Raw genomic sequence first — 27,118 nt, 5'->3', positions numbered from 1 at the left:
CCTCATGGATACTAGTTGGGTTCCTTACTGCTGAGCCACAACAGTAACTCCAACCCAAATGTTTATCAACAAATGAGTGATAAATAAAATGTGCTACAGCCATACAATGGAATATTATTCAGCCATAAAGAATAAAGTACTGATACATGCTATAGCATGGATAAACCCTGAAGACATCTTGCTAAAGGAAGGAAGCCAGTCACAAAAGAACTAATATTACATGATTCCATTTATAAGAAATATCCAGAAGAGTCAAATCTATAGAGACAGAAAGCGAATGAGTGGTTGCTTAGGACTGAAGAAGACAGGGGCACTGGAGGGTGATAGCTAAAGGGGATAGTTTCTTTTGGAAATAATGGAAATGTCCTAAAATTGACTGGTGATGGTTGTACAAGTCTGTGAATATATTAAAAAAAAAAAACCCACTGAATTGTAGACTTTAAAGGGACGAATTGTATGATTTATGAATAATATTTCAATAACGCCTCTACCAAAGTAATTTACAGATATGACTACCTACAAGTCAGTAACATCTGTAATTTGAAAAATAATAAAAAAATAAAAGGCTACCATATACATATCCTTATTATATAAAAGATTTTACGAATTAATAAACTATAAACAGCCCAGTAGAAAAATGGGCAAAAGGTTTGAACAAGCTACTCATAAAAAAGACAGTGTAAATAACTATAAAAGGCACATAAATAAATATTCACCATCTCTGGTAATCAAAGAAATGAACCTATTGAAAAACGTGACAGTGCACAGTGTTGGTAAGTGTGTGAGAAAATGGTCTCTTAGCCAGACTATCTCAATTTGCTTGGGAATGAAGTTTCCCAGGAAGCTGGGAAGAATTTCCATGTTAAAAAGGGAGAGTCTGGGGCCAAGCCGGGTGAATTGGATAATCTTTTAAGTGGGATTATAAATCGGTACCATTGTTCTGGAGAGTCATTCGGCAGTAGGTATCAAGAACCTTTTCTTTACAAATATATATCCTTTCGCCTGGAAATTCTACTACCAGGACTTCGTCAAAACAAAAAGTTCACTCATCAGCAAATATTTGTGGCAGGTCAAGGACGTACACTGGATGCTGGGGACATTTCTATAAAGATTTTTATCGCAGGTTTTCATAACAATGAAATATTAGAAACAACCTAAATGTTGATCTACTGGAGATTTCTAAAAATAAAACCTGTTTCACCTGCACAATGAAATACTCTGCAGTCACTAAAAATGATGTTGCAGAAGAAGATTTATTGACACGGAAACATGAATATACCACATTGTTAAATGGAAAAAAGCAGGTTAGAAAATTGAGTGCACCAGTAACCCCAATTTGCAAATAAGATACATGCGTGTGTAGGCAAATGCCTGACAGTATACACCCCCAAGATGTTAACAGTGGTTACCTCTGGGTGTTGGAATTAAGGGTGAACTTCCTTTTCCTGTTCAACTGTATCAAATGCTTTCTTCAAAATAAACATGAATTATTTTTGAAACAACACCAAAGTCAACTGCATTAAAAAGGAAAAAGAAAAAAAACCCACACCTTCCATGCCCCCATGGGTGGAGGCTCCAAGAGAGGGGGTTGCACAGTCAAGCACGCGTTCCCATTTGATCCAGCAATGACAGCTGCCATTACTGAGTATGACTGTCCCTTGGTATCCGCTGGGGAGCGGGGTGTGGCCTGGTTCCAGGACTCCCCTGTGGATACCAAAATCCAGGGATGCTCAAGTCCCCTATATAAAATGGCATAGTATTTGCATATAACCTGTCCCTGTCCTCTCATATACTTCACAACATCTCTAGATTACTTATAATACTAATAATAACATAAATGCTATGTAAATAGTTGTAAATACAATGGAAATGCTGTGTAAATAGTTGCCAGCTCAGCAAATTCAAGTTTTGCTTTTGGGGACTTTCTGGATTTTTTTTTTCTCTCTGCGGTTAGTTAAATCTGTGCATGTGGATATGGAGGGCTGACGGTACTTACTACATGCCAGGCACTCTGCACAGGCCATTCCCCTTAATCCTCACAAGAAACCCAGTGAGATAGGCAAACTTGTCTCAAGTGATAGATGCTGGGTGACAGGCTAGTAAACCCACGGCTAGTGGGAAGCAGAGCTGGGATTTGAACCCTGGCCCGTCTTCGTCTAAAGGCAGGCCCCTCCTCTACCTTAGCTACCTCTGCTAATTTCTGGGAATGGGCAGAGGAAGGGCCCAAGCCACCAGCCCCTCTGACCTACATGTAGGTCGGTTCCATGCGGGCCCTTGTCCTCCCTCCCCACAGACAGTCCAGGGCGCGACAGAGCGACAGAGCGACGAGTCAGCAAAGGACGAGGGTGGGGACACCAGCAAAGGGAAGGCGTGGCGCTGGAAGGCCAGCTGGCTGAGGTCAGGGCTCAGGGCAGACTAGCTGGGGACTCCTCGCCTGCTGGGCGACAATCAGGAAGCCCAACCACATCCGGCTCCAGGAGTTCCCAGGCCCTGCGTGCTCCCAGAGGCAGGGAGAGAAAAACCTCACCTGGCCTGCTGCCGCCCTGCTAAATTAAAGCGGGAAGAAAACAGCCTACCCTCCGGGACCTTCCCACCACCCCCACCCCGCCCCCGGGCTCCAGTCGGCCGGCCAGTCCCTTCTCTGGTCCGGAGTCTCCAGGGTCTCCTCTTCTGTGTGGGAAAGGGCTGTGAGGGATGATGGCTCCAGGCCCCCCGCCCCAGATGGAAATTCTCTGCATCCATGGCACTTCCCCAGCAGGAAGAGGAAGGGGGTGAGGCACCCCACCCAGCTCCAGAAGGAGCCCCCTCCTCTTCCCTTCAGCTGCAGTCCCGCTCCTATTTTTAGAACAGGGAGTGTCTGTGCCAGTCCTGCCCTGCTCAGAGCTCCAGGTAAAACACAGCAGCTCCATTCATTCTGCTCCAGCAGGAACGCACTGGGAATTTATAGACCAGCCAGCCGACGAGACAACCTCTCCCCACACCCGTTTAGCTGGGCCCTGTCTCACTATTTCCATTACAGCTCAAAGTGGTGACTTATTGCTAATGACAACACAGCTGAATGACATGACAAGAGTGTCTCTAAGACAATCTGTGCCCCTCCCTGTCCCCAACCTGGCAGACTCTTCAAAGCCCCTGAAGAGGAGCACTGGGAGTGGGCCCTAATTCTGGCCCTAGCACCAACGATGCGCCCCTGGCCAAGTTCTTGCCGTTTTCTTGCTCTTGGTTTCTGCAAATCGGCTTGTTAAGCAATTGATCCCAGTTGGAGAGGGAGGGAGGCTTTTCTGTTCTACATGCAGAGTCTGTGGTTCTATCAAAATTCTAGTCACTCATAAAATAAATACTATTTTCTCTGCTTTTGGGTGTGGAGCTGTATTCCCCACATTAGTCTGAGAGTTGATTATGGGTCTCAGAGTGCATTTTCCTGTCGAAAACTGTGTTATAAGTGGTGGTCAGATTCCCAGGCCAGTCAACGGACCCTTAATGTTCTTCCACAAGGAGAAATAGCAGCAAACCGTCTTGTGATAGAATTTAACCAAAATGGAAAACCGCTAACACTTAAAAGATACTGTTTTAGAAAATGTACCCTGAGTAGTGTTTGAGCAAAAGAAGATATACATTAAAGGCAGTGAAAAAATCAGTGGCAGCTTCTGGGGACGAGTCTGAAGGAGATGTCTGACCACACTAGAAACTAAAGGCGCTGCATACGGATTCTCACAACTGTCTGTTGAAAGACAGCCTTATGCCATTGCCCAGTGGTTAGAAAGATTAAAGAACATATGCGTATGTGTGTGTGTGTGTGTGTGTGTATATACACATAAAGTTAAAACAGTGAGTCCAGTGAACAGAAAAAAGAAGGGACAGGGAAGGCTCCGGTTTGAAAGCTCTTTTGCTGCCTTTCCAAGGGCAAGCCTCGAAAGAGGCACCTTTGGGTGGGAGGAGGCAGGACTGTGCTTATAATGAGTGTCTATGACGAGGACTCCTTCCTGTATAAAGTACCTATTTGTCACCAGTGCATGAATGTTAACTATGCACAACAATTGCAGATATTCACACGTATACATTCTTGTTCCAGTGGGAGGACCAACATGTCTGATTTCTTTTCTCTTTTAACTTATTACCTGAGGCCTTGAAGATGACTCTGGGAGATCATCCCAACGCCCTCGTTTTTCTCAGTAAAGAAACTAATGATCGAAGAGGTAAAGTAATTTACGCAAAGTTACACAGTGAGTTATCAGCAAAGTCAAGATTTGAACCAAGATCTTCAGAATCCTACTGTGGTTTTCTCTGAGGGCAAGGGGCTCCCCCACCACCCAGGGAAGGGAAGCACTGGAGTGGTTCTGCTCAGGTCTTCTTTCCTCCGAGGACAGCCAAAAGTCAGCATGAAGTATGTGGTGTCCGTGACTTTGCAGTGAGCCTGGCCAGCTGAGAGGCTTAATAAACCAAGCAGGGAGCCAGGCTCTGGTCTTACAAACCAGGGTGCCATGGAAAGAGCTTTGGGGAAGTCAGGAGACCTGAGTCCTGGTCCTGGCTCAGCCACGACTTTGTCCCATGAACCTGGCCAGGTCACTTCCCCTCCTTGAGCCTCAGCTTCCTCATCTAGATTCCAGAACATGAGAGACATGACCATATGGCCCAATCCAATTCTACAGCATCTACTGAACACCCACCAAGGACCAGGCAATAGCAGAATCAGAAATATGTAACATATGATCTCTACTGGCTCCCACGGAGCTCACCGTCTTACAAGGAAGACATATCTGCCTAACATTGGGCTAAAAATGAACAAAATATTCGGGATGCAGAGGGGGAAGCAGCGACTTCTGAGGCGTGCCTGAGAAAGGTGTCTCAGGGGAGCCTTGAAGGTTGAGGACTGAGTGTGGCAAGACCAGTAGGTAGAAGAAACAGCCTAAACACAAATGTTCATGGGGAATTTAGAGATGGGAAATAACCCAGTGGGACCAGTCTGTAGGGGCAAAGCAGGAAGGCAGAGAAACTGGGCAGAGCCTTGAGAACTAGGATGGGACCAGGGCCTCCCACGATGGTCTTGAATCAGGAAGTGTGACAACTGCTCAGGCCCCCCACTCCTCCCAGTTTAGATGGTCCGTGATTGCTGGGAAGTAGGAGAGCAGAGCAATCAAAAGCCAATGCTCTGGAGGTGGGGCCCCCAGTTTCCAGTCCTAGCCACCCACTTGCTGTGCGACCTTGGACTCAGCATCCTCATCCATCGGTTGGGTACAATGAGAGTAAATGTGTAAGGACAATGTACCCCCAAGGCCGTAGTGAGGATCAGAGGGACAAGGTAGGTGAAGAGCTTGGCACTGCTCCAGGCTCACTGAGCAATTACCTGCCCTTAAATCAAGGATCTGAGAACAATCTAGAGGATGCGACCTATTCAGAGAAAGCCTTGAAGAAAGATACGGTCAAGACAAGATAGAGGGGAAGGTTGGGATATCTCCCTTAAAAAAAAAAAAAAGCAATAGGAAGATGGCTGAGACCAAAAGGAAGGTGGGAAAGAAGGCAGTGTCTCTATACCAGACAGGCAGCGAGGAGGGGAGGGCGGAAAGCTGGGGAGACTGGAAAATAGTTGAGCTTTTTTAGGAAAAGAGTCTGCTTCTTTGGGGGGACACCTGAAATCCAGTCCAATGGCCACCCAGTTACTTTGGGTTGAGATTCAAAAGCAGTCAACTAGCAAAATCTGAGCCCCAAACCCAGAGTGGGCTCTCTCCCCACCCTCGACTGGGCTGAGGTCAAAGGCCTCCTTCCTCTACTCATGCTCAGCCCACCAGGGCCTGAATCTGAGCTCTCCCTTTCCGCCTCAGGCCACCACTCCACTGCACTGGGTACCCCCAGACTGTGCTGCTGGTCCTCTTGAATGCCAGGCTCAAAAGGGGATGGGGGTAACCCAGGCAGGCAGCCCAGGGCTGCTGACGGCCTGTCATCAGGAGCTCTGTGTTGTCTTTCCCAGCAGACTTTTCAAACCTTGCGTGAAGCTAGTAATCTTTTCAGGCAGGGGCACCCCTCACAAATATGAACTCTGGGAGTTTATCTCCCACTGTGTAGAGAATAAAGCATCTCATTTCACTTGTCCTAAAGCATCCCTCTAGAGCTTAAAGGGCCACAACTTCTATAGGTAGGAGGTCGTCCTCCTGGCTCTTCCTGGAGGAGATGATTGATTTCTCTCATTTCCACTCTTAAAAGGCAAACCTTGGCCATCGGGAAAGAGCAATGGATTATACTGAAAGGTCTTGGCTTGAGGACTAGCTCGGCCTCTTACCAGCTGTGTGACCTTGGAGAAATCACTTAACTTCTCTGAATCTTAGTCCCTCTCAACTAGACAACAAGGCTGCGGGGCGGCCTCGGAGTGGTAATGCCTGGGGATCCCCACTGCCATCTCTGAAGCCCATGCTCTCACTGTGGGGAGCCCTCCACCCAAAACTGCCTGTATTTGTAGAACTTTCTGGGTGCCATGTATGAGAAGTACAGGCTTTAGCGGTGGAATGTATGAAAAAGAATTTAAATAATGAATAAAAAGCCAAGACATACATAAATAAATGTCATCATTATTTCCAACAGGTCCCAACCCCCAAACAGCCAAAAGACCCAGGCCGGCAAAGACCCGGGCATGACGGAGAGTTTCAACAGAGCCCCAGAGGCTGAGACAATAACAAGAAAATGGGATCAAAGCATGTGGCCGGGGAGGGGGACAACTTAAAGAATCACTTTGTATTCAAATCACACAGATGGCCTTTTCAACAATGAATGGTTGTGCTCCCTTGCTCCCAGCTCACAGACCCTGAGACACCACACCAAGACAACTGGCCCATCAGAAAAGGGACCATTGTCTGAGCTTCTTAGTGATTTATGTGGAGGGAGGGGCTCGACCACATTTCCCGTGATTATGCTTCTCAAACGCGATTTCGACGCTTGTTCATCATCCTGGACGGTCGGGATGGACTGGGCTGCTGAGGAGCAGGGGCCACCCGGTCATATTTCATCTGCTCCAGCCCATGGAGCCAAATTAACTGTTCCATCGATTTCAGAGGCAGAGCAGCGATGGCACTGTGGCTCGCCACAGTCACTGGGGGCCCTCCAAGAGCTGATGTCGCTTTCCCAGTTGGGTCTAGGACCCTGACGTGAGCATCCGCTTTGCTCAGCAGCTTGTTGGGACAAGCCGGGAGGAAAGTCCTGTCCCCAGGGCTGGGTGCCACCTTCCGAATTTCTGTTTCCCTGTGGTGGCCAGAGCTCCCAGTTTCTTCATCTGTCTGGTGCACAGAGGTAAGTCCCCAGGTCCAGGAGAGAAGAGCTTGCTGCCTTCCCAGACAGGCGATTCTCTTGTGCCTCACATTCCTCTTAATGTCATTTTGTAAGGGAATCAAATGAAACCAGAGCACAGCTTGCTGGCTGTGGAGACCCAGCTGCTCAGCCTCTCAGAATTAACCCTGCAGGCAGGAGTCTGGACACTGCGATCACTCGTCCCACTTTAGGCCGGTCTGTTCCTCTGCTGGGTGGGCACTGTCCCAGTCACAGGCAGATACGCCCCACCCTAGATGGCCGACAGGACACATCTGATCTTTCCTGGGATGGGAGCGGGGAGGATAAGTGGGAGGTAAGGGAAGAAGTCTTGGGGTTCAAGTGGCCACAGCAGCTGAGCAAACTCCCCAGGCCGAAAGACTCCTCTCTAAAGACACTGAGAAGGTCTTACAGGACACGATGCACAGAGTATCCAAGGTCCAGGGGCGTCTCTGACTCAAGCCATCTCCCCAGCCTCTCTGAGCCCCTTTCTGTGCAAGTGACCTTGATCCTGCACACTTCCTTTATGTGTGAGCTGAGTCTGGGCAGTTAGAAAAGGGCATGAAAGCTGCCTGACTCCGGGCTCCAGCAGGAGTTGCAGCAGGCAGCAAGCAGGTCCCCGCTAGGCCTTTCTTTAGCCTTGTGGCAGGACAGTCTCCTCTAGAGCTTCTGAGCCACACTGACCCTTTGTGGAAAGCAAACCCAGTCAGATCCGGGGGCGGGGGTGGGGTGCTGTGCTCCAGTGCCCCATCAGACCATTCAGCAATGGATGGAGGGACAGCACAGGCCACCCCGGCTGAGGCTGGAGAGCTGGGAACTTGACCATCTCAGCCAGGGAACGTGCTCACGGACATTCCCAGAACTCAGCACGGGTCCCCAGCCAGGCCTGGCCTGGAGGCGGCTCCAAGAGGAAGGAAGGCCCCATCCTTACCTGCATCCACTGAAAGAGTGCAATGCAGCTGAAGTGGGGGTGAGGGGTGTGGAGAGACAGGAAACAATCTCTTCTCCTCCCAGAGCCTCCCCTCCCCCAAGCTCTGGGCATTCACACCCCAGCACCCCAGCCACGGTCACTGCCCCTCACCATCGCTCTGTCCCGCTGATCTCCTCATATCCACTTGGACCTCCCCCTGGGCTCTCTGATCTTCCATAATTGTCCCTGAGACTCTGTAACCGCTTTCTCAAAAAACCTCCCATGGCTTCCCACTGTATCTAGGAGGAAATCAATACAACACTAACCATCAAAGCCCTGTAGGAGCGCGCCCCCACCCACCTGGTCTTCCTCCTCACTAAGCTCCAGCTTCACTGGCCTGGCCTCTGCTCCTCCAGCGCACCATGCGTCTCCCTATCTCAGGGACTCTTCACAGGCTGTCCCATCTGCCTGGAACATTCTTTCCAAGGTCCTTGACCGGCTAACTCCTTCTGGTCTCGGCTTAAAAGTTCTGTTCTTCCCCGGTCCCTCCCCAACCCCCGCACATAGCAATCTAAATAATATTCTCTCTTAGAGGAAGCTTTTCTTTTCCTTGATGGAGTATCGCAGTTTGTAGCCATGTGTGTGTGTGTGTGTGTGTGTGTGTGTGTGTGTGTGTGTGTCTTGGTGTATATGTAATGCTCACTCCCCTACTAGGACTGAAAGCTTGATAAGAGCAGAAACACAGCCATCTCATTCTCCCAGAATCTCCCAGAATCTCCAGCTCCTAGCACAGGGCCTGGCTTAAAGCAGATGCCCTTGAAATATCCGTTGGAGGAAGCACTGAACGCACGAGTACAGATGGGAACTGAGTGAATGGGTGGAGATAACTTCTGGCAGCAGTGGGTCTTGGCACTGTTCTCTGTCAGGGTGACCTCTTCTGCTGCCCTCAAGGCAAGCACTGGAGCCACCAGAAGCCCAGATGCTATTTTACCTCCTTCTTCTGTAGGGAATAAGCTTCTAGGTCTTCTCCATTTGGGACTTTCTGATGCCAGCCTGCATCTGCCCACAGGGCCTCTCACACCACTGTGGTCCTTCCGATGCCAGTCCACACACACCCGTGGGGCCACTCCCTTGCGATGACCCTAGGCCCACCATCTTGGTCCTCCGTTTTGGGTCCAGTTGAGGTGAGGGTACTGTGTGGTAGGGGGTGCCCACGAAAGGGTTAAGTTGCCAGAAGCAGAGTCCCGCCCTTGGGTTTGCTCAGCCAATCAAAGTCTGTCCTGATGAGGTAAAGCTTCTATCCTGGGTGGCATTGGTTGAGTTGGCCAGCCCCATCTCCTGCTGGAGAGAGCCATAAGGGTGGAGTTTCTGTGGAACCAGACAGAACTGGAATTAGCTCGCTGTCGACTCAGGCCAGGGCTGCCTGACTCCAGGACCTGCCTCTGCTCCTTTCTAAGGCGCTCAGACAGAACTGGCGTCTCTGGGGCCCCATCTCTAGTTGTCCCGGTGGAGATGACAAGGTGGCATGTGCCTTGGTGTCACATCTGGGAGGAGTCTTACAGCCAGAGCGGACCCAAGAGGCCTCAGTTTCCCTGGAATATCGCAGGTGGATACCAGGAAGTGACATGGAGCAGTTGTCACATGTGCTCAAAGCGGTAGCATTCGGCTTCAGTAAACAAGGCCACTAGATGACTCTTTCTATATAGACATAACAATGATAATTCACAGAGTTCTTCTTGTGCACCACATTGCTAAGCATGTTACATGAGTTCAGCCCTCACAAGAACCCTGTTAATCCATCCACTTTACTAATGAAAAACCTGAGGCTCAGAGAGGCTTGCTGCCTTGCCCGAGGTCACAGAGCAGTAAGAGTTACACCTCCCATATCCCTCGCTATGTTATTTTTGAAAAATCTGTTGGCATATGTCTCCACCACTGGACAGCAATTTCCCAAGAAAAGAATATGACAGATTCATCCATGCATTCCTTCACTGAGCCCAGGATGCACCCTGAAAAAGGACAGAGCCACCCCAACGGCTTGGTCAAAAGCCTGCTTTTCTCAGAGGCGCCCTTGCCCAGCCCAGCGCTAGACTCGTGATGGGGGTTCAGTGGAGGTTCACTGAGTGGACAGTGAACGTGCAGCCAATACCTCTCACCCCTGGACCACTCATAGCACCCATCAGGTATGGCCTTCAATGCTTGGATTGCCACTCCAGTGCCCTTGCCACCTCCATCCAATTTCATAAGGGCAAGGACCAGGTCTCATTCATCCAGAGGTCCCTATGACCCCAAAGGACCTTAAACTAGTGTCTGGGACAGAGCAAGTGTTTATTTCTATATTTGATTGACTAGCCAACATATGTGCATCTGTCTCTCCCTATGAGCTTAGAACCATAGCAGCCACAAGGAGGACCACCTACAAGTTATTCTAGATTTGCAGCACAGGAGCATTCCCCAGGGCAGGGAGTTTAGTAGAAGTTATCCCAGGTGAAAGAAGACAGGTAGATTCCCTCCAGGGGTAGATGATTAAGCCAGAAAGGGGGCAGCTGACGAGGAAGAAGAAGGTGGTGAGAAGGAAGAGGGCCGCTTATTTCTATAGAAAGGGGGAGCATGCCGGCCAATCCGGGGCAGCTCTTCCACCTACCGCGCTCAGCTAGGAGTAAGCCGGGGAAAGGCAACGGAGCCCCAGAGAAAGGATGCAGTCGGGTTGCCGCCTGCCTCACTGTATCCACCATGCCCCAGCCGGGACACCCCAGGGGTCACAGGCACCTCAGACACACACAGAAGGCCGGTGTCTGCCCCCTCCCCACCCCTCCAACGAGGGAGCAGACCTGGCCCTTAAAGGCAGCGCAGTTCACAGGCAATCAAGTTCTGCAGAAATCTCCCGAGTATGGTTCCCTAATGGAGACCGGACGACTCCTGGTCCTCGGCTTTTGATAATCACAAAGCCTGAAAAGCTGGGGGAACAGCCACCTGACCAATGCACAGAGGGGACCACCGAGGCCAAGGCAGGAAGCAGTTGCCAAAGGTCACACAGCAGGTGGTAGCACACCTGTCTCTCTGTTGTTCTTTGCCCATTTTCCTCCAACTCTCTCTGTCCTTCCCCAGAAGCATTTCATATTCAGAGACCATCACATGTATCATGTTTTGCAAATTTGGAAAGAACTTTGCATTCCCTGACGTTTGAAGGATCCCGTATTCCAAGCGTCAGCACACACTGCTGAAAGGAATAAGGTTGAGAAGGGGCAGCAGGGGAGTTTGGGGAGCTGCCTCACAGAGCCCGCTTTCCCCACAGAAGCATTAAAGTGGCAGGACAAGGAGTGGCTCAGGCAGCGGTTTCCATTCTACGGCAGAAGGCAGAGCAGTCTCGAAAAGAACCAAGAAAAGGTGTTTTTAAAAGGCACGCTACTCAGTCAGCACTGGCCAAGCGGAACTCTTTTGCCTGAAAAGCAAGAAGCCGATGTCCGAGCTCTGCTGGCCATCCCTCCCCTCTTTCCCCTAAAGGACAACAAGCCCAGCAAAAAGGCTGTGGTCCAGCCCCCAGCAAGGAGGTTCACACTCATCTCTGAGGCAACCAGGACCTGGGGAGCTGAGTGCGGGCGGCGGGGTGTTGGGGGGGAATAACCTGTGCCAGTGAGCCAGCCACGTGGGCCCAGTGGTTAAGGGGTTTTTTTGCTGAAGCACTCCTGGAACCACAGGGGGCTGGAGAAAAATCATATCTACTGGAACTTCCCTCAGGAAGCATTCTGCAAGCAACTAGAAGGAATGAGTTGTGAAGACTCTTCACATATATGGTGAGCGGGGGGTGGGGGGGGTGGAGATTTGGCCGTGAGATACCCAAGGGGCTTGCCTAACAAACAGTTAACTGCCTGTCTTCTCAGGAGGAGGGAGGGCCAAGTGGGGTGTGCCAGGCTGCGCAGGGCCCCATCTCAGGTGCAGGGGCAGCCCCGAGGCTCCCCCAGCAGTCGGGCCCTCCTTCTCCACCTCCTGCCCAGCACCGGCCTTCTCCGCTAAGCACACATGTAAGGAGTTTTGAGTTGAAGAGGTGGTCCAGCGGTTGCCTGCCCACGACGCCAACTTATCTTGGGGTGGCCCTGAAGCCAGGCCCCAAACCCTCAGGCCCTTCTGGAGTCCTGCAGCTCTACAGGGGACAAGTGCCTGTCGCTGAAACCCCGCCTCGCTTCAGTCACTCAAACTGCCCCCCTGCCCCTGCCCCGCAACTGACCGAAAATAGAAAGACTCCCCAAGGCATTCAGAAGGCTGTTGCCAACACTCTCCAGAGCCAGCAAACCTGAAGCTGAGACAGAAAGAACTCTTTTCCCCCAGACCAGAAGGGGCTAAGCCCAAAGCACAAGAAAATTGAGAAACACAAGGGCAAGCATGGGACATCCCAGCAGCCGCCCCAGGGAGGAGGAAGGGGCCTGGCTTCCGACCGTGACCAACCCAGGATCTAGGGAGCCAGGCAGCCTACAGCCTCGGCGCACGTCTCTGTTCAGTAGTAGAAGCTGAGCATGAGACCAGCCAGCGTGGCAAGAGTAGCTGGGTGGAGGTGGGGGCAGCGCACTCCTCTCAGCCTGGCTGATTGAGCACCTACTGAATACAAGGCACTGTGCTGACTGAGCACCTACTCAGTACAAGGCACCATGCTGTGAACTGTATGCACGGTCTGATTTAACTCACACACCAGCCCTTTGCAGAAGAAACTACTGTGCTCATGGGGACGCCAAAGCACACAGTAATACAGTGAGTGGCCCAAGGTCACCCGCCAGCCCGCAGCAGAGTCAGGCTTGGAATTCCATACTGTTCCCACTGTCCTACCTCATCACAGTTATTCCTGCCCCTGGCGAGCGCAAAACAAGCCACCTGTGAATCTGAGATTATGTCACTCTCAGACACTATTTTAGGAGCTGCCATCCACCACGGCCCTCCAGAAGAGGCTAGGCAGCCACCTCTTCCCCACCTCCCCTCCTTGGCAGGCCTGCCCCATGGCCCTGCTGGGCACATGTGTGCCCCCAACCAGGGCAGGCTTGGACCCAGAAGGAAGAAGCACGAGGCCTGAGAGTTTACCAGCCGCTGCTCACTTTCTGTTCCCCCTTCTCCCTGATCCCACTAACCAACCACCTAGACTCTTCTTTTTTTTTTAAAGGGCTGCACCCACGGCATATAGAAGTTCCCAAGCTAGGGGTCAAACCAGAGCAGCTGCTGGCCTAGGCTGCAGCCACAGCAATGAGGGAGCCAAGCTGCGTCTGCAGCCTACACCACAGCTCACAGCAATGCCGGATCCTTAACCCACTGAGCGAGGCCAGGGATCAAACCCACATCCTCATGAATGCTAGTTGGGTTTGTTACTGCTGAGCCACAATGGGAACCCCCCACTCGGCTCTTTGTGCAGCCAACCAGACCAAATCCCAAAACGGCCAACACTTTTAGCAAGAGACGAGACCTGAATGACTCACTAACAGGGGATACAGCTGTGCCTTGTGCTGGCATCTGGGGGACAAAGCAGAAGGCTGTGGTCCAGCTCCGGGCCACCCCCTTCCATAGACACGGGACCAGCAAGGGGTGCCTGCCCCAAATCAGCCTCAGCTGGGGGTCTCCAATCTTCCCTTATGCTTCAGCCAGCCAGTCCCCAGTCCCCAGCAAATTCCGCTTGGCTCCACTTGACTTCACTTGGCCGTGGCTTGCATGGAACCAGCACAGCTTCTGCCGCAAACGTCCCCTCCAAATCATGTCTGCCTTGGGCCAGTGTGAAACACCAGTGTGCTCTCCCAATTGGGCCTACCCCATGGCAGAGGGGGCCCGAGTGCCAGGCTGCAGCAGGGAGGCCGGCCTGAATTAGACCTTGCCACAGGCAAGCCAGAGAACGGAGCCGGGAATTGATGGGTCATGCTCAATTGGCTCTGTCACTCTACCCAAGCACTGTCAGACTCACTCATCAGACCTGGTGGCAGGCCAAGGGGGAGTCATTCAAGCACAGGCCTCCTTGCCAAGAGTTTGTTGTCCATATCCAACTTCTAAGCTAGGACTGGTTCCAAGCTCAATTCGGAGGCCCGAGGGTCTGGGCTGACTGAGGGGGAGCCAGGAGGCCAGGGCTGCGGCCCCTGGCGAAGCCCTTACCTTGCTCTCAGGGGATGGAGCTGCCAGCTGTTGCTGCTTGGCGATGTTCTCCGACAGGCACCAGCACACCCTCTTCTTCTGCTCCTGTGAGTGCGCTTCCAAAGTGAATAAGCACTCTGCCTTCTGACGTCAGAGAAAACAGAGAAAGGGCTGGTCAGGGCTGCTCCCCGGTTCGGGGGGCGCCCAGGCCCAAGCCCATCCCTGGGCTTCTGAGGGTGAGGCTGCAGCAGGGAGGGGAGGGATCGTTAAAAGCCATAAATGCACACTAGTCCCCGGTGACATCAAGGTAGCCAGAAGAGCAGGGAAGCTGGTTCAGGGGCCAGCTAGCGAGCCATGTGCCCATGGCTTGGGGGAAGGGAGGGAGGCAGTGGTTCCCAACACAGTGGAGTCCTGTGGAGAGCCGCAGACTGCAATGGTGAGGTCACCCCCGGGGACAGGCAGCACAAGGCGGCAGCTGGGGAACACACGGGGAACCCAGAGCCAAGGTCTCCACCCCTCTGATGCTCTGTGGAGCCAGGACCTCTCCCAGGGCTCAGCGAACCGCCCCCCGCCCCCCAACCTCAGCAGACTCGTGGGATCACAAGGCCAAGGTTAGATGGCTGCCCAAACAGCAACTCAGTCCCTTTGGAAAGTACTGGCAAGAAAGAGTTGTGTGGCCTTCCATAGCCCCACGACTGCCTGACACAGGAGCTGGGTCTGATCAATGTCTGTTCAGCTCAATTGAGTGCAAGTCTCTGGCACTGCTGTCATTTAAATCTTGCTTTGCTATTTAACCTTGTTAAGAGCTGCAATCTTGTCTAACTAGACTAGAAACTCCTTCTAGGAAGGCCTTTTTCATCTGGGCCTAGCAAGTAAAGTGCTTGGCATGTAAAGGCCTCTGTAAGCTCCGGCTGCCTGGAGGGACTTCTGGGATGAGGTCAAACCCAGGCCAGCTTTGGCACGGGTACCAGGGAGCTGCCAGGGACCCAGGCAGTCGGCAGTTGGAAGATGCTGGGGGCGGGGAGGGGCGAGACAGCGTGCCCAGTGTTATCATCCACTGCAGGACGCTCGGAACAGGGGATGGCAAGCTCCTTCTGTCTCTGCTTGAATTTGATTATAACCCCACAGGGCTGCGATTAGATGAACTCATCCAGAGAGCTAAGAGCCATGAGCTGGATGGCTGGCAACAGAGAAAAAAAAAAAAAATAGTGTTTCTCTGCAGTTCTGTGTTGTGCAGGCCTGGTTTGAATTCCAGCTTTGCCATCTCCTAGCCGCCAACCTCAGGAAAGTCTGTAAAATGGGAATAACCGTGATATCACCTATCTCAGAGCTATGGGGAAAGCAAGCAATAACTCAGGCCTCAACAAACAGCAGCTAGTGTTGTTATTACTCAGTACTTCACTTATTTAAGAAATATTTATTGAGCCCTTGTTTTGCGTCGGGGACTGTACTGGGCCCTGGGGGCCAAGGCAAAAATAAGACAGATGGAGCCCTTGCCCTCAGAATGGGAGCAGCGACAATAAACCAACAAACAATTAAACAGTGTGACTACAAACTGTGAAAGGCTGCTATTTGAAGAAGGCCTTTCTGAAGGGGCAGCCCTCCAGCAAAGTTGAATGAGAAAGAGCCAGCCAGGAAATTGCTGGGGAGAAACTGGTCCAGGCAGGAGGAACAGCAGATGTGAAGGCTCTGAGCTTGGGTGGTTATCAGCATCATCTAACAGGGTTTGGGGACATTTTCTAAGCTGCCATGCAACACAACGCTCAGGGAGGTCACCCACCCTTCAGGGCAGGGCCACAGCCCCTGCTAAGTATTCCCAGAGTGCCAGCCATTCCTCTCCGGCCCAAAAGTGCTCGGAAGTTGATGTTCCTAAAAGCATCAGAGGAGAGAGGGAAGAAAGCCCCACCTCCGGGCTTCAGGGAACTGAGTGGATGTGGTGAGGCACATCTACTTCCTAATAACAGATTCACTTCCTAGAACCCCCAGCCCACTACAGAGGAAGAGCAGGCCCAGCAAAGACCCCCAGGGAGAAACCAGGTGGGGCAGGAGCTGGCCCCAGGGCCCTCTACTCCCTGTCTCGGCTCCCTGCAAGGGGAGAGGTGGGGCGGGGCCTGAGGTCCCTTCCTGCTTGGAAAGGCCACCACTCCACAAAGCTGGCCTTGGCCCGAGTCTCCAGGGCCTGCCTCTACCTAGCTCTTTGGGCTTCAGCAAATCCTTTAATCTCCATCAGCCCCAACTTCCTCCTCTCTTTCTGTTCTGAAGCAGGAATTCTGCCTTAGTAATAATTCCCTTTAGCTAATTATCAATTTTTAAAAGCACCTTCTCAGAGTTCCCTGGTGGCCTAGTAGGTTAAGGATCTGGCCTTGACACTGCTGTGGCTGGGGTTCAATACCTGGCCCAGGAACTTCTGTATGCCATGGGCGTGGCCAAAACATAAACTAAAATAAAAAGCACTTTCCTACCCATGATCGCAAGAAGACATCTCAGGCACCAAGGACCTAAACCTAGGCCTGGCCAGGGGGTGGGGGTTGGCTGTCTTAGATGGGCACACATTCTGGGGAAGGCCCTCGCTCCCAAGGCTCCTAAGCGTTGCCTGGAGTTTCAGAGGCTGGCCTGGCCGAGAGAGAGCATGGAGCCAGCTCCCTCCCGGGAGACTGAATTCCCATCTGCCTCATTCAGGGCCCACATTGCCTGCCTGGCTGCCCCTGCATGCGAACCGTCTCTCGTGGTCCACTGTGAGCTCTAACTCACCAGCTTCAATACCGATACCCACTGTGCCCTCAAACATCAGGCTCCAGGGTCAAGGCTGTACGCTGCCCTGAAGGACCCTCACAAAACTCCCTCCAAGGCAGGGCCTCCAGCCTGTAGGGTGGCTAGCTAAGCACACAGCTCTCCACGTGAGACAGCACTGGGCCCAGCCCTCTGCCCTCAAATGTGAGCACCCCCGAATCCAACTAGAGAGCCGGCTCCTCCTGGCTTCTCTAAAAGCCCCGTCTTGCCTCAACCTCTTTGTTCCTGAATTAATATGATCTTAGTAAAAACTAAAACCTCTTCTACTACTAACATGTTCGAGTGCTGTTCGGGGGAAAGAAAATGCTATAAAATCGGGTTGTAACTTGTGTTTGTTCACTTGCCATGACAAATGCTCTCTCATTTAATCAGTTCTCCCAATGACCTTATGACATAGGGTTACCATTTTTCAGTTACCATTTTTCAGGTGAGACAACTAAGGCTCAGAGAGGTGAAGTCAGCAGCCCTAGGAAGTCTCAGGAGAGAAGGGATTCGAAGGCTGTCTTCTGCTTCCTCCAGAGCCTGCAGTCTCATTTGTACAACCGTATATGTACATTACAAAGAATGTGCGATATTCCTCTTAGCTTTTATTTTAAAGGATCAATAAATCATTGGTGAGGTCTCTAATGGAGAGTAAATGAATTTGAAAAGCTCTCCCCGTGTGATGAAGCTGACAGTAATAATAGCTACCATTTATTGAGCCCTGGCTGTGTGGCAGGCTCTGTGCTAAGTGCCTTGGACACAGTATCTTATTGAATCTCATTTAATCATTACAACAACCCTACAAGGTAGCCTCCTCAGGCTTGTTTCAGAGACGGGTATGTGACTCGCTCAGATCACTCAGCTGGAAAATCACAGGGCCAAGATTCAAATCCAAGTCTTCCTAACCCCAGAGCACAGACTCTTTCATGAATGGAGCCATGATCAAATTCTAAGTTAGAGGATGGTGGGAGTTCCCGTCGTGGCTCACTGGTTAATGAATCCGACTAGGAACCATGAGGTTTCGGGGTCGATCCCTGGCCTCGCTCAGTGGGTTAAGGATCCAGCATTGCCGTGAGCTGTGGTGTAGGTCGCAGACGAGGCTCGGATCCCGCATTGCTGTGGCTGTGGCGTAGGCTGGCAGCTGTAGCTCTGATTAGACCCCTAGCCTGGGAACCTCCATATGCCACGGGAACAGCCCTAGAAAAGGCAAAAAGACAAAAAAAAAAAGTTAGAAAATGGTCCCTGACCTGTGTGTCTTTGACTGCATCTGTCCCATGGATGTGTAGACGAACACTTGTCCAGGGAAATAGAGACCCCAGGGCCAAGGACTGCTCAGGACAATCCCACCCTCTTAATAATGAACCGGGACCTGTCACTGGGGAACAGTCAGAGCGGCGGTCATCCAGGCGAAGGGGCTTTCTCTATGCCGAGTGGAAAACCACCCCCAAGTCCTGCCTCTCTTGCTCTGGCTTCCTCTCTGGACACCACTTGCATGTTAGGCAATGAAGAGAAACCATTTGCTGGAAGTCCAAGCTAAGATGTGAGTCTGGGGTTCTCCGTGGGTTCCAAAACCACCATGTCGAGCCTGTTCCAGGCCACAGAGCAAGCAGGGAGCTTGTCTTCCTTGCGTTACAGACAGGCGTCTCCTAAAAAGCAGCCCATTAAGAGAAGAGAGGCTTCTGGCTGCCTGGGAGCTTCAATTCCCCAGCCCCTCGGGGTCAGCTCACCTGACACTTTAGTGAAATAAAAGGCCCAGATCAATACCCCTTCATCAATCTTTGGACGGCCAGGAGGTCACAGCTCCCTGGAAACCAATGAGCAGAAGTGCTTTTCTCCGGGAAAAATAAACCCAGCCTGGCAAGAAGCAGCTCTCTTGGCAATAAAGAACCTGAAGACCCATTTCAGACCCCGCTGGAGAGAACTAGAATCCAGTTGGGTGGGGCTGGGCGTGCAAATGCTCTGGCTCTTCCCAGTCTGCCTCACAGCTTCTCCTAAACTGCTCGCTCAACTCCATGGAAGTGAACACGCACCGGCCCCGAAGTGTCTCCACCAGCCACTTCCTGGGCTCGGCGGGGCTCTGTGGACACAGGGGAGGAGAGCAAAGCCTTCCTGGACTGCGAGTCATCGTTCGAGGCTGCCAGGGTCCCCGCCTGAGCTCTGACAATGTCCCCTGCCCTTTGGAACTCCAGATATCTCCTGAAGCTAACTCCTCATCAAGGCTTCTCCTCGGGGGTCTGTTCACCCAACGGGACTCACCCGAAGTCCTGAACTTAGCCAGGCCGTGAAAGAATGACTTTACAGGCACGACGCCACACAAATTCCTTCTCAAAAGGGTGTACTGTCTTGGTAGTAGACCAGGCCTCACCCACAATGTGTGGCCGGTGTAGACTCTCCCACAAGACAGGCGGTTTCTCAAGACTGTTGTTGGGTAAGCCAGCAAGCAGAAGCAGAGAAAAGGAGTGCATCTAATAAACCCCTGCTTGGAACGGGTAGCAGATGCACATGAGCCAAGACAGCAAGGTTGGGATTTGAAAATGTGCTGAAAATTGAAAAAATCTGTACAGCTCAGGGGATCTCAACTTTTTCATCACCACAGCCCTCTTTGATTAAACCCCTGGCGGTGATATTTTATCTCCCAAACCATAGCAGCAATAAGCTATTTGCTCCATTTTGCATCGCAAAGGCTCACTGCCCAGCTAAGCTTCTGATCAGACTGAGATAACCAGGGGAAGGAATCAGGGAAGAGCCATCACAGAGGGCATGTCACTCCAACCCAAAGCAAGACACTCAGAATTTTCTATCGCCTGTATTGTCGGACCCAGGCCAAGAACCATTACCTCCAGGCCTTTTCGAACACTCATCAGACCCTGTAGGAGGGGACAGGGGTGGTACCTCCTGGAAAGAGAGGCGGACATAAGAATCAGGGCACTCTCTAGAGGAAAGATGACCAAAGGAATAGGGTGATGCCCGGCTGTCAGGCCACACTCTCACTGGAGGCCAGGAAATCCTGAGCAGGAGACCACAGGGTCCCTCTGTCCCCTCGATGCACTTCATGCCCACTGCTCCTCTACACAGAAGTAAGAGACACCAGGGCAGGGACTGCTGTTCGCATTTCACAGAGCAGCACACGGCCGTCCGGGACCACTGCAGGACTCGGGGTGGAGGCAGCACCAGAACCCTGCAGTAGAACCCAGCCCAGCATTTCCCTGCAAGCACCAGGGCAGAGATCTCTCTCCCCATATGCAAAAGGAAGGACCACTCACCTCTGCTAGATACAGCACACAGAATTTCAGGTCTTCTGAGGAACCTTTGAGGAAACAAAAAGTAAGACGTGCATTAGAATTGGCTACAGAGTTTCAACAGTTTGCTTGAACACAGCCATCTGTCTCACCCAGAGGGTTGCATGGGGTACTTCCTGTGAAAAGAGGAAGAAAGAGGCAGGCACAGGCGCAGGGAAGTCTCTGGAGGAAAGCCCACTTAATAACTAACTAGGCTGCGAGACAGCTGTAAGGCCTGTGCCTGCAGGTCAGCCTGACCCAAGGAATGCGGAGTTCTCAGCGCCTGAGAGGTGGCCAGGAGCACCCTCTGGGCATCAGGCAGCTGGCGCAGGGAGCTGTCATCCACCCCAGGCCTCTTCCTCTCCACCTCCCTGCCTGCGTCTACCTGGGGTTTCTCTTAAACACTCCAACTGTCTTTGCCATTTTGAAATTCAACAAGGAGCCACCAAGGAATGTGTGGGCTCTACACGCCCTGGGTGGGGCCCAGAGATGGCTCCCAGGCCAGGCCTAATGCCCCCCAGTGTGTTTTCCGAGCCTTCTCACGCCTGGCCTAGTAGCCCAGTCTCAACCACTCACCAACTGTCTCCACCCAGGAGGCAACCGGGAGTTACAGTGGGCTGCTACCTATCCTGAGGCGGAAGATGTTCTGGCCAGCGTGCCGCTGATACGCAAGAGCCAAGAGACAACCTCCAGCTGTCGGGGAAGGCTTCCTGGAGGAGAACCCTTTTGAGCCTGCACTCAAGATGGGATGAAAGGGCACCCTGGGAGGTGGGAACAGCATGGGCAAAGGCACAGGGATGGAGACACACAAGTTGTGCTCAAGGGGAGAAGTGCGAAGAAGCCCTGCCTCTTCCTCCAGGTTGCCTTCCCAGACCACAGAAGCCCGCTCCTCAGAACCTGGCAGCACTCCCCCAGGGGGACACTCATCCGGGCACAGGCCGGGGATGGCTACTAACTTTCTGTATTTCAAGCACTCAGCTTCACCAGACAGTCGTCCTTTTTGAGCAAAGCAAACATACAGCATATTTAACAGCAAACATTTAAAGTGCCACAGGGAAGTTCGCATTGTGGCTCAGCAGTAACAAACCCGACTAATATCCATAAGGAGGTGAGTTCGATCCCTGGCCTTGCTCAGTGGGTTAAGGATCCGGCGTTGCTGTGAGCTGTGGTGTAGGTCACAGCGGCGGCTCGGATCCTGCATTGCTGTGGCTCTGGCGTAGGCTGGCAGCTGTAGCTCCGACTGGACTCCTAGCCTGGGAACCTCCATATGACCACAGGTGTAGCCCTAAAAAGCAAAAGACAAAAAATAAAGTGCCACAGAACTTTAGAGTACCCAGTGCTGCGTGGCAACCAGTGCGCCAAATGTTTTATGTGCATGCACTTGACTCTCACAGGGACCCTGGTGGGGCAGGAGCTACTATCCATGACTCACATGAGAAAAGTGAGGCACAGGAGGTAACAGGCCTCAGGTAGAAAGAGGAAGAACCAAGATTTACGCCCAGGACGCCTGGCCCCAGAGCCCACGCTTAGAACCACTACCCTGTCGCCTCTCAAATGCTTACCACACAGGCCCTACCCAGCCCCCTGTCCCCTCAAGGAACCTGGACCAGGGACTGGCTCAAAAGCAGAACCCTTGACAAATATTTGAGTCAACCAAATTGTCAAAAAAACAAACCCAAAATATGTTACAAAGTAAAAATGGCAAGGAAATAACAGAGACAGTGGGTTAAGCTTATTCCTAAGAAAAGTAGAGAGAGGCCCTTGATCGGGTGGAGGCCAGGCCCCCTCGGACCAAGTTTATGGCAGTTTCCTGGGCCAATGTATCCCTAGGTCTGGGGATGCCAGCCAGGGCCAGATAAAAATAGCTCATAAGTAAATGGGGGTTTGCTTTGGACTGAGAATAAATCCTCCTGCTTCTCCCCACCTAGAGATGGTGGGGAGGGGGAACCCTGCCTAAGAAGTCCATCATGTTGAAGAAACCTCTCATTTCAAAGTGTCTGCCAGTTCCTTGCGTTGCTGAGGGTGGAGTCAAGGGGAGGTGGTTTCTTTTGTTTAAGAAAACACACTGGGGCATTTCCTTGACTTTCCAGAAGCAGACTTTAGAGCCAAGGGAGAAACAAAAAGATCTGTGTAAGAAAATAACAGAAATTCAGGTTTTAGAAGCTGGCAGTGGGAGAAGAGAAGGTTCTAGAAGAGAGGGGAATGCCAAAGAGATGGGAGCGTCAGGGAGACAGAAGGCCAAGGTTGGGAGGACGCAGCCTAGGCCACATGGCCAGTGGTGAGGGATGGGTGACGGACTGCCTTGAAACTTTTCTGTGCCGTGACACCCCCATCGCACCCCTGCGTTGCTGCACACCTTCACTGCAATCCGCTCCCCCGTGGCAGCCTTGTACTGGGAGTGCTTTGGGAGAAGGACAGAATGGGGGCAGTGCTCAGCATGGCTCGGAGCCTCATTAAAGGACAACCAACCTCAGGAGCCAAAGGGGCCAGGACGGAGCTGCCACTGCAGAGAAGGAGGCTGACCCAGGAGAGAAACCTCAGCCCCATCAGAGACCCTTCCGGAATGCTGGACGGGCTCTGGACTTCCCAGGGTGTGGAAATGGGCTGAGTGTGAAGGAAATGGGACGGTGTGACAGAGCACATTTGGGCTTTCCATCCAACACCCCAGCTACTTTCCCATTTTGAAATTGAACATGGAGCCATGTAGTTCCTGGGTAAACCCTGTTTCCCACCAAGGAATGTGGGCTGTGGACCGTGGGCTACATGAGGGTGCTCCCCAGCCACGGACTCCCAGCGGGGTGTGGGCAGAGATGGCTTCTCGGCCCAGGTCTGAACCCTCAGTCACTCTCCCTGAGCCCTCTCAAGCCTGGTCTGAGATCCCCGACCAACCATTTCCCAGGGCGTCTCTGCCTGGGAGACAGGCCAAGAGGGCTGCTGCCTCCATTTTCCAGATACAGAAATTGAGGCCCCAGGAAGGAAAACAACGTGGAGAAGGCTTGATGTGGACAAGCAGCAGAGCGGAGATTTGAACCCAGGACTGCCTGCTTCCAAAGCCAGTGTTCTGATCCCTGCGTCACACTTCTGTCCCTCTACCAGTTAACTCATCTGTCATTCCACCAAGCCACACGCTCCTGAGGCAGGACTGTGTCCTTTCCTCTGCTATCATCCTGGGTGCCAGCGTGGAAGGGGACTCTGAGGAGGTGCTAAGAAAATGTCAATCGGCTAGATTTAACTCCAAGGTTCCAGAATCTTTTTTTTTTTTTGGCTTTTTTTTTTTTAGGGCTGCCCCTGCCACACATGGAGGTTCCCAGGCTAGGAGTGAAATCAGAGCTATAGCTGCCGGCCTACACCACAGCCACAGCAACGCCGGATCCTTAAACCACTGAGCAAGGCCAGGGATCGAACCTGCAACCTCATGGTTCCTAGTCGGATTCGTTTCTGCTGTGCCATGATAGGAACTAACTCCCAGTTCCAGCATCTTGAACCGAAGCAGATGGGTTTCCAAAATGGGGCACCTGGGCACCCCAGAGTGAGTGGTGAACCCAAGAATCAGCTGGACATTTCCAGGCCATCCTGAGAGACTGGGGTGGGTCAGGAAGACACGCTGTGGGCGGGATGCTGGCCGCCCAGGAGGCAGAAACACAAAGAACAGCAACGCCAGTGGGCGGCAGAGGCAGGAAGAGACCACAATGGGCCCTGGCTGACCGGAGATGTCCCGATTGTTAGCGCCAGCTCTCCGCCTGTTCCCATTACACTGCCATCCAGCGCTGCTGCTGAAGCTGGAGGGAGCCGGGCAGGAGGAGGGCAGGCAAGGTTTAGGGCCACATCGGGGGGGGCCCTGAGGGAGGAATAGAGCCCAGCCCCCAAGCTGAGGCCATGCTTCCAGTCTCCTTTCAGTCATTCATTCCCTCACTCACCAAACAAACATTCACTGGGCACCCACCATGTCCTGTGCCCACGCCCCAGCCTGGGAGTAGGCTGGGCCAGCAGAGCTGAGCGCCCTTCAGACACATTGCACGTGGGGTACACGCGGGAGTTTTCGGTCCCTGGGTGGGGCAGATTCTCCCCTACCAGGGAACAGCCCTCACCAGCCCCAGCCTGCAGGGAAGGCTGGGCGTGCTCCTTGCTTATCATTCTCTCTGCCCCAGATTGAACTCTCTATACATGTTGATTTGAAAGAGATGAGAAACACAGGAGTCATGAGCAATATTAATCAGAGACCATTCTGTAAAGAGAAGCTCCAGCTGAGGCCCCATATGCGTCTCTTAAAAGCCCCACTCAGGCCCTTGCTGCTGTAGCGAGTCTCTGGGGGCGTGGGGGGAGGCGGACTGGAATGCGGGCGCCAGGACTCAGGATACTGTGCCCTGAGGATCCAACTCCAATAGCAGGAGAAGGGGTCACTGGAATTCTGCAGCCCCCAGGACCCACAAGCCTGGGGGTGGTTCCTCTGCCACACCCCCAGGCCCCACACCACCCACCCACCCTGACCAGCCGCCACCCTGCCTCTCACTTCAAGCCCTGAGTTGGGGGCTCCAGTTCCCAGCGGAGGCCTCCACCAGGGGCGGAAGCCAGACAAATGGGTGCTATCCTGCTTCTAGGTCCCGCATCTGTGGGCATGTCAGGGCTGGGAGGGAACATGAGGGCTGCCCAACCCTGGGTTCACAGAGAAAGTGAGCCCAGAAAAGAGAAAGGGCCAGCAGCAAACCTGAGCCCAGGCCCTGGTGTTCCCAGCTACCCTCGGCTCTTCGTCTGGCCCACAATGCCCATCCCAACCCCCATCCACCGCACAGTCAGTTTGAAACCCCTCTTTTTCCTCCCTCCGATTGGCGGGAGGCGTAGCAGACCTGGGTCCTGGGTTTGCAGGCCCCAGACTTGTGTGAAGAGCACAAAAGAGCAAAGGTCTGGTTCTTACAATCAATCGGCATCTCTTAGTGAACACGGCTCCCCATCAGCACCCCTCAAATCTGAATGGTCCTAGATCGTGTGAGCTGGGTTGGGCCAGGCACGTGAGTGAGTGTGTGTGAGTACATGTGCCAAGCAGTGGGAGGGGCAGGAGGGTGGGTGGGTAGGGGAAGCTGGGCGGGAAGGCCAGAGGGAGGGGCAGGGCAGCAGGAAGCCAAGCCTCCCGCTGGCACAAGGGGCTCCCAGGAAGGCCAGGGTCTGAGCTGAACTTGCTCAGAGGGCTGCTCCTCACCATGACCTTGGTCAGGTGCAGCCTGCCAGGCAGGAGAGGCTGGCCCCAAGCTAGGTAACTTGCTTTCTCCCCTATGGGGCCACCCTGGTCAGCGGGCAGGAGAAAGCCAGAGGCAGGGGAGGGGAAGTTGGAAGTGACTTCCTGAGGGGCATCGAGAGTGGAGGTTCTCACGCGGGCTGGGTTTCTAAGGAGGAAGAACAGTGGGGACTCCGAGCATGCAGGCCAGGTTTGCAAACAGGCAGGAAGTTTTCCTGGAGCAAAACCCGTCAAAACAGAATTCTTTTGCTGGGTAATGTTTTCCTCCCTGCCCCTGTCACCCATGCTCCTACAGGTCTGGTGTTGTTTTCATAATCTGGGAGAGGAAATCGAGCCCCTTTCAGCAGAGACCTCGGGCGCCAAACCAAACCACTCAACAGATACTCCAGGCTGGCCTTCCGCTCCCACACGGAGAAGCAGGCACCGTGGCAAGTTTGGGGTAGGCTCAATTCAAGCTCCTGCTTGCCAGCCCCCAGCCACACGCGTGCCAGCTTCCAAGGGCTCTGGCCTGGACGACGCAGCTGGGGAAAGGAGCCGAGGTCTTCTGTCCCAGACACGTATGTGTGGTGAGTCAAAGAGCAGCTAGCGCGGCCTGGCCACCCGGTGTGGGCCAGCCATCTTGCATAAATGACCTTATTTCACCTTCACAACAACCTTCTGAGATACTGTTGGGATCCCCAATTACACATAAGGAAACAGGCTCCGAGAGGTCGAGAAACTTGCTCAAGGTCACACAGGTAGTGAGGGGCAGGGCCAAGATTTGAACACAGGTCTGTTTTTCCCACTCTACTCCCAGCCTCCCTGAAACCTCTCTGGAGGAGAAGCCTCCCAGCAAAGTTCAGGGGGCCTGCCAGCCTGGAATGGAAGTAGCCGTGTGTGTGTGTGTGTGTGTGTGTGTGTGTGTGTGTGTGTGTGTGTGTGTGTGTGTGTGCTTTTTAGGGCCGCACTTGTGGCATATGGAGGTTTCCAGGCTAGGGGTTGAATTGGAGCTACACCTGCTGGCCTACACCACAGCCACAGCAATGCAGGATCTGAGCCACAACTGCAACCTACACCACAGCTAACAGCAACGCCAAATCCTTAACCCATTGAGCAAGGCCAGGGATCGAACCCACAACCTCATGGTTCCTAGTCAGATTCATTTCCGCTGTGCCACAGTGGGACCTCTGGCCAGCCTGGAATGGAACGCCAGTGTCTGAGAGCCTACCAGCCCAGGGGGCCCCGACCACACCTCCCATTCGTGCGGCCCAGAGCAGGGAGGCTCAGGCAGCGTGGATGGTGTCTCAGGCATGCACTCACCTTCCTGCAGCTTCACACTCTGGAGGTAGAGGGGGTTCCTCAGGACGTTGCAGCGGCCCGGCTCATCCTCCTTGGTGAAGAGCAGCAGGTCCGAGTAGGCAAACAGCGTCACCTGCACGAGGAGAGAGCAAACAGAGCTGGCTGCTCTGCACACCCAGAGACCATGAGCCACAGCCTCCCCAGAGGTCGGGGTAACAGGTCCCCATCATCTCAGGCAGAACCAGGAGCACATGCTCAGCGTGG

The 27,118-nt window shown here is 52.9% G+C and overlaps 1 protein-coding gene across 7 annotated transcripts in view; it reads right to left on the bottom strand.

The window, feature by feature from the left end:
• The window catches only part of RGS3 (regulator of G protein signaling 3), a 133,504-nt gene that overhangs the window by 48,671 nt on the left and 57,715 nt on the right, over window positions 1-27,118 (bottom strand). For 5 of the 7 annotated variants that reach the window (XR_007133299.1, XM_047768204.1, XM_047768206.1 and 2 more), the window contains 3 exons: window positions 26,876-26,987; window positions 20,332-20,375; window positions 14,318-14,440 (listed from right to left, as the gene is read on the bottom strand). Coding sequence is in view for 5 of the 7 variants with exons in the window: in XM_047768204.1 (XP_047624160.1) it covers window positions 14,318-14,440; window positions 20,332-20,375; window positions 26,876-26,987 (279 nt within the window). In the remaining 2 variants the exon portion in view is untranslated. Of the gene's footprint in view, window positions 1-6,540; window positions 9,569-14,317; window positions 14,441-20,331; window positions 20,376-26,875; window positions 26,988-27,118 lie in introns of those variants that run through there. The other 2 variants (XM_047768208.1, XM_047768215.1) reach the window with 1 other exon arrangement.

This window comes from Phacochoerus africanus, chromosome 2 (genome assembly GCF_016906955.1).
Source record: "Phacochoerus africanus isolate WHEZ1 chromosome 2, ROS_Pafr_v1, whole genome shotgun sequence".
NCBI lineage: Eukaryota > Metazoa > Chordata > Mammalia > Artiodactyla > Suidae > Phacochoerus > Phacochoerus africanus.
Note: the sequence above shows the minus strand (reverse complement) of the source record. Positions and strands in the feature narration are given on the sequence as shown.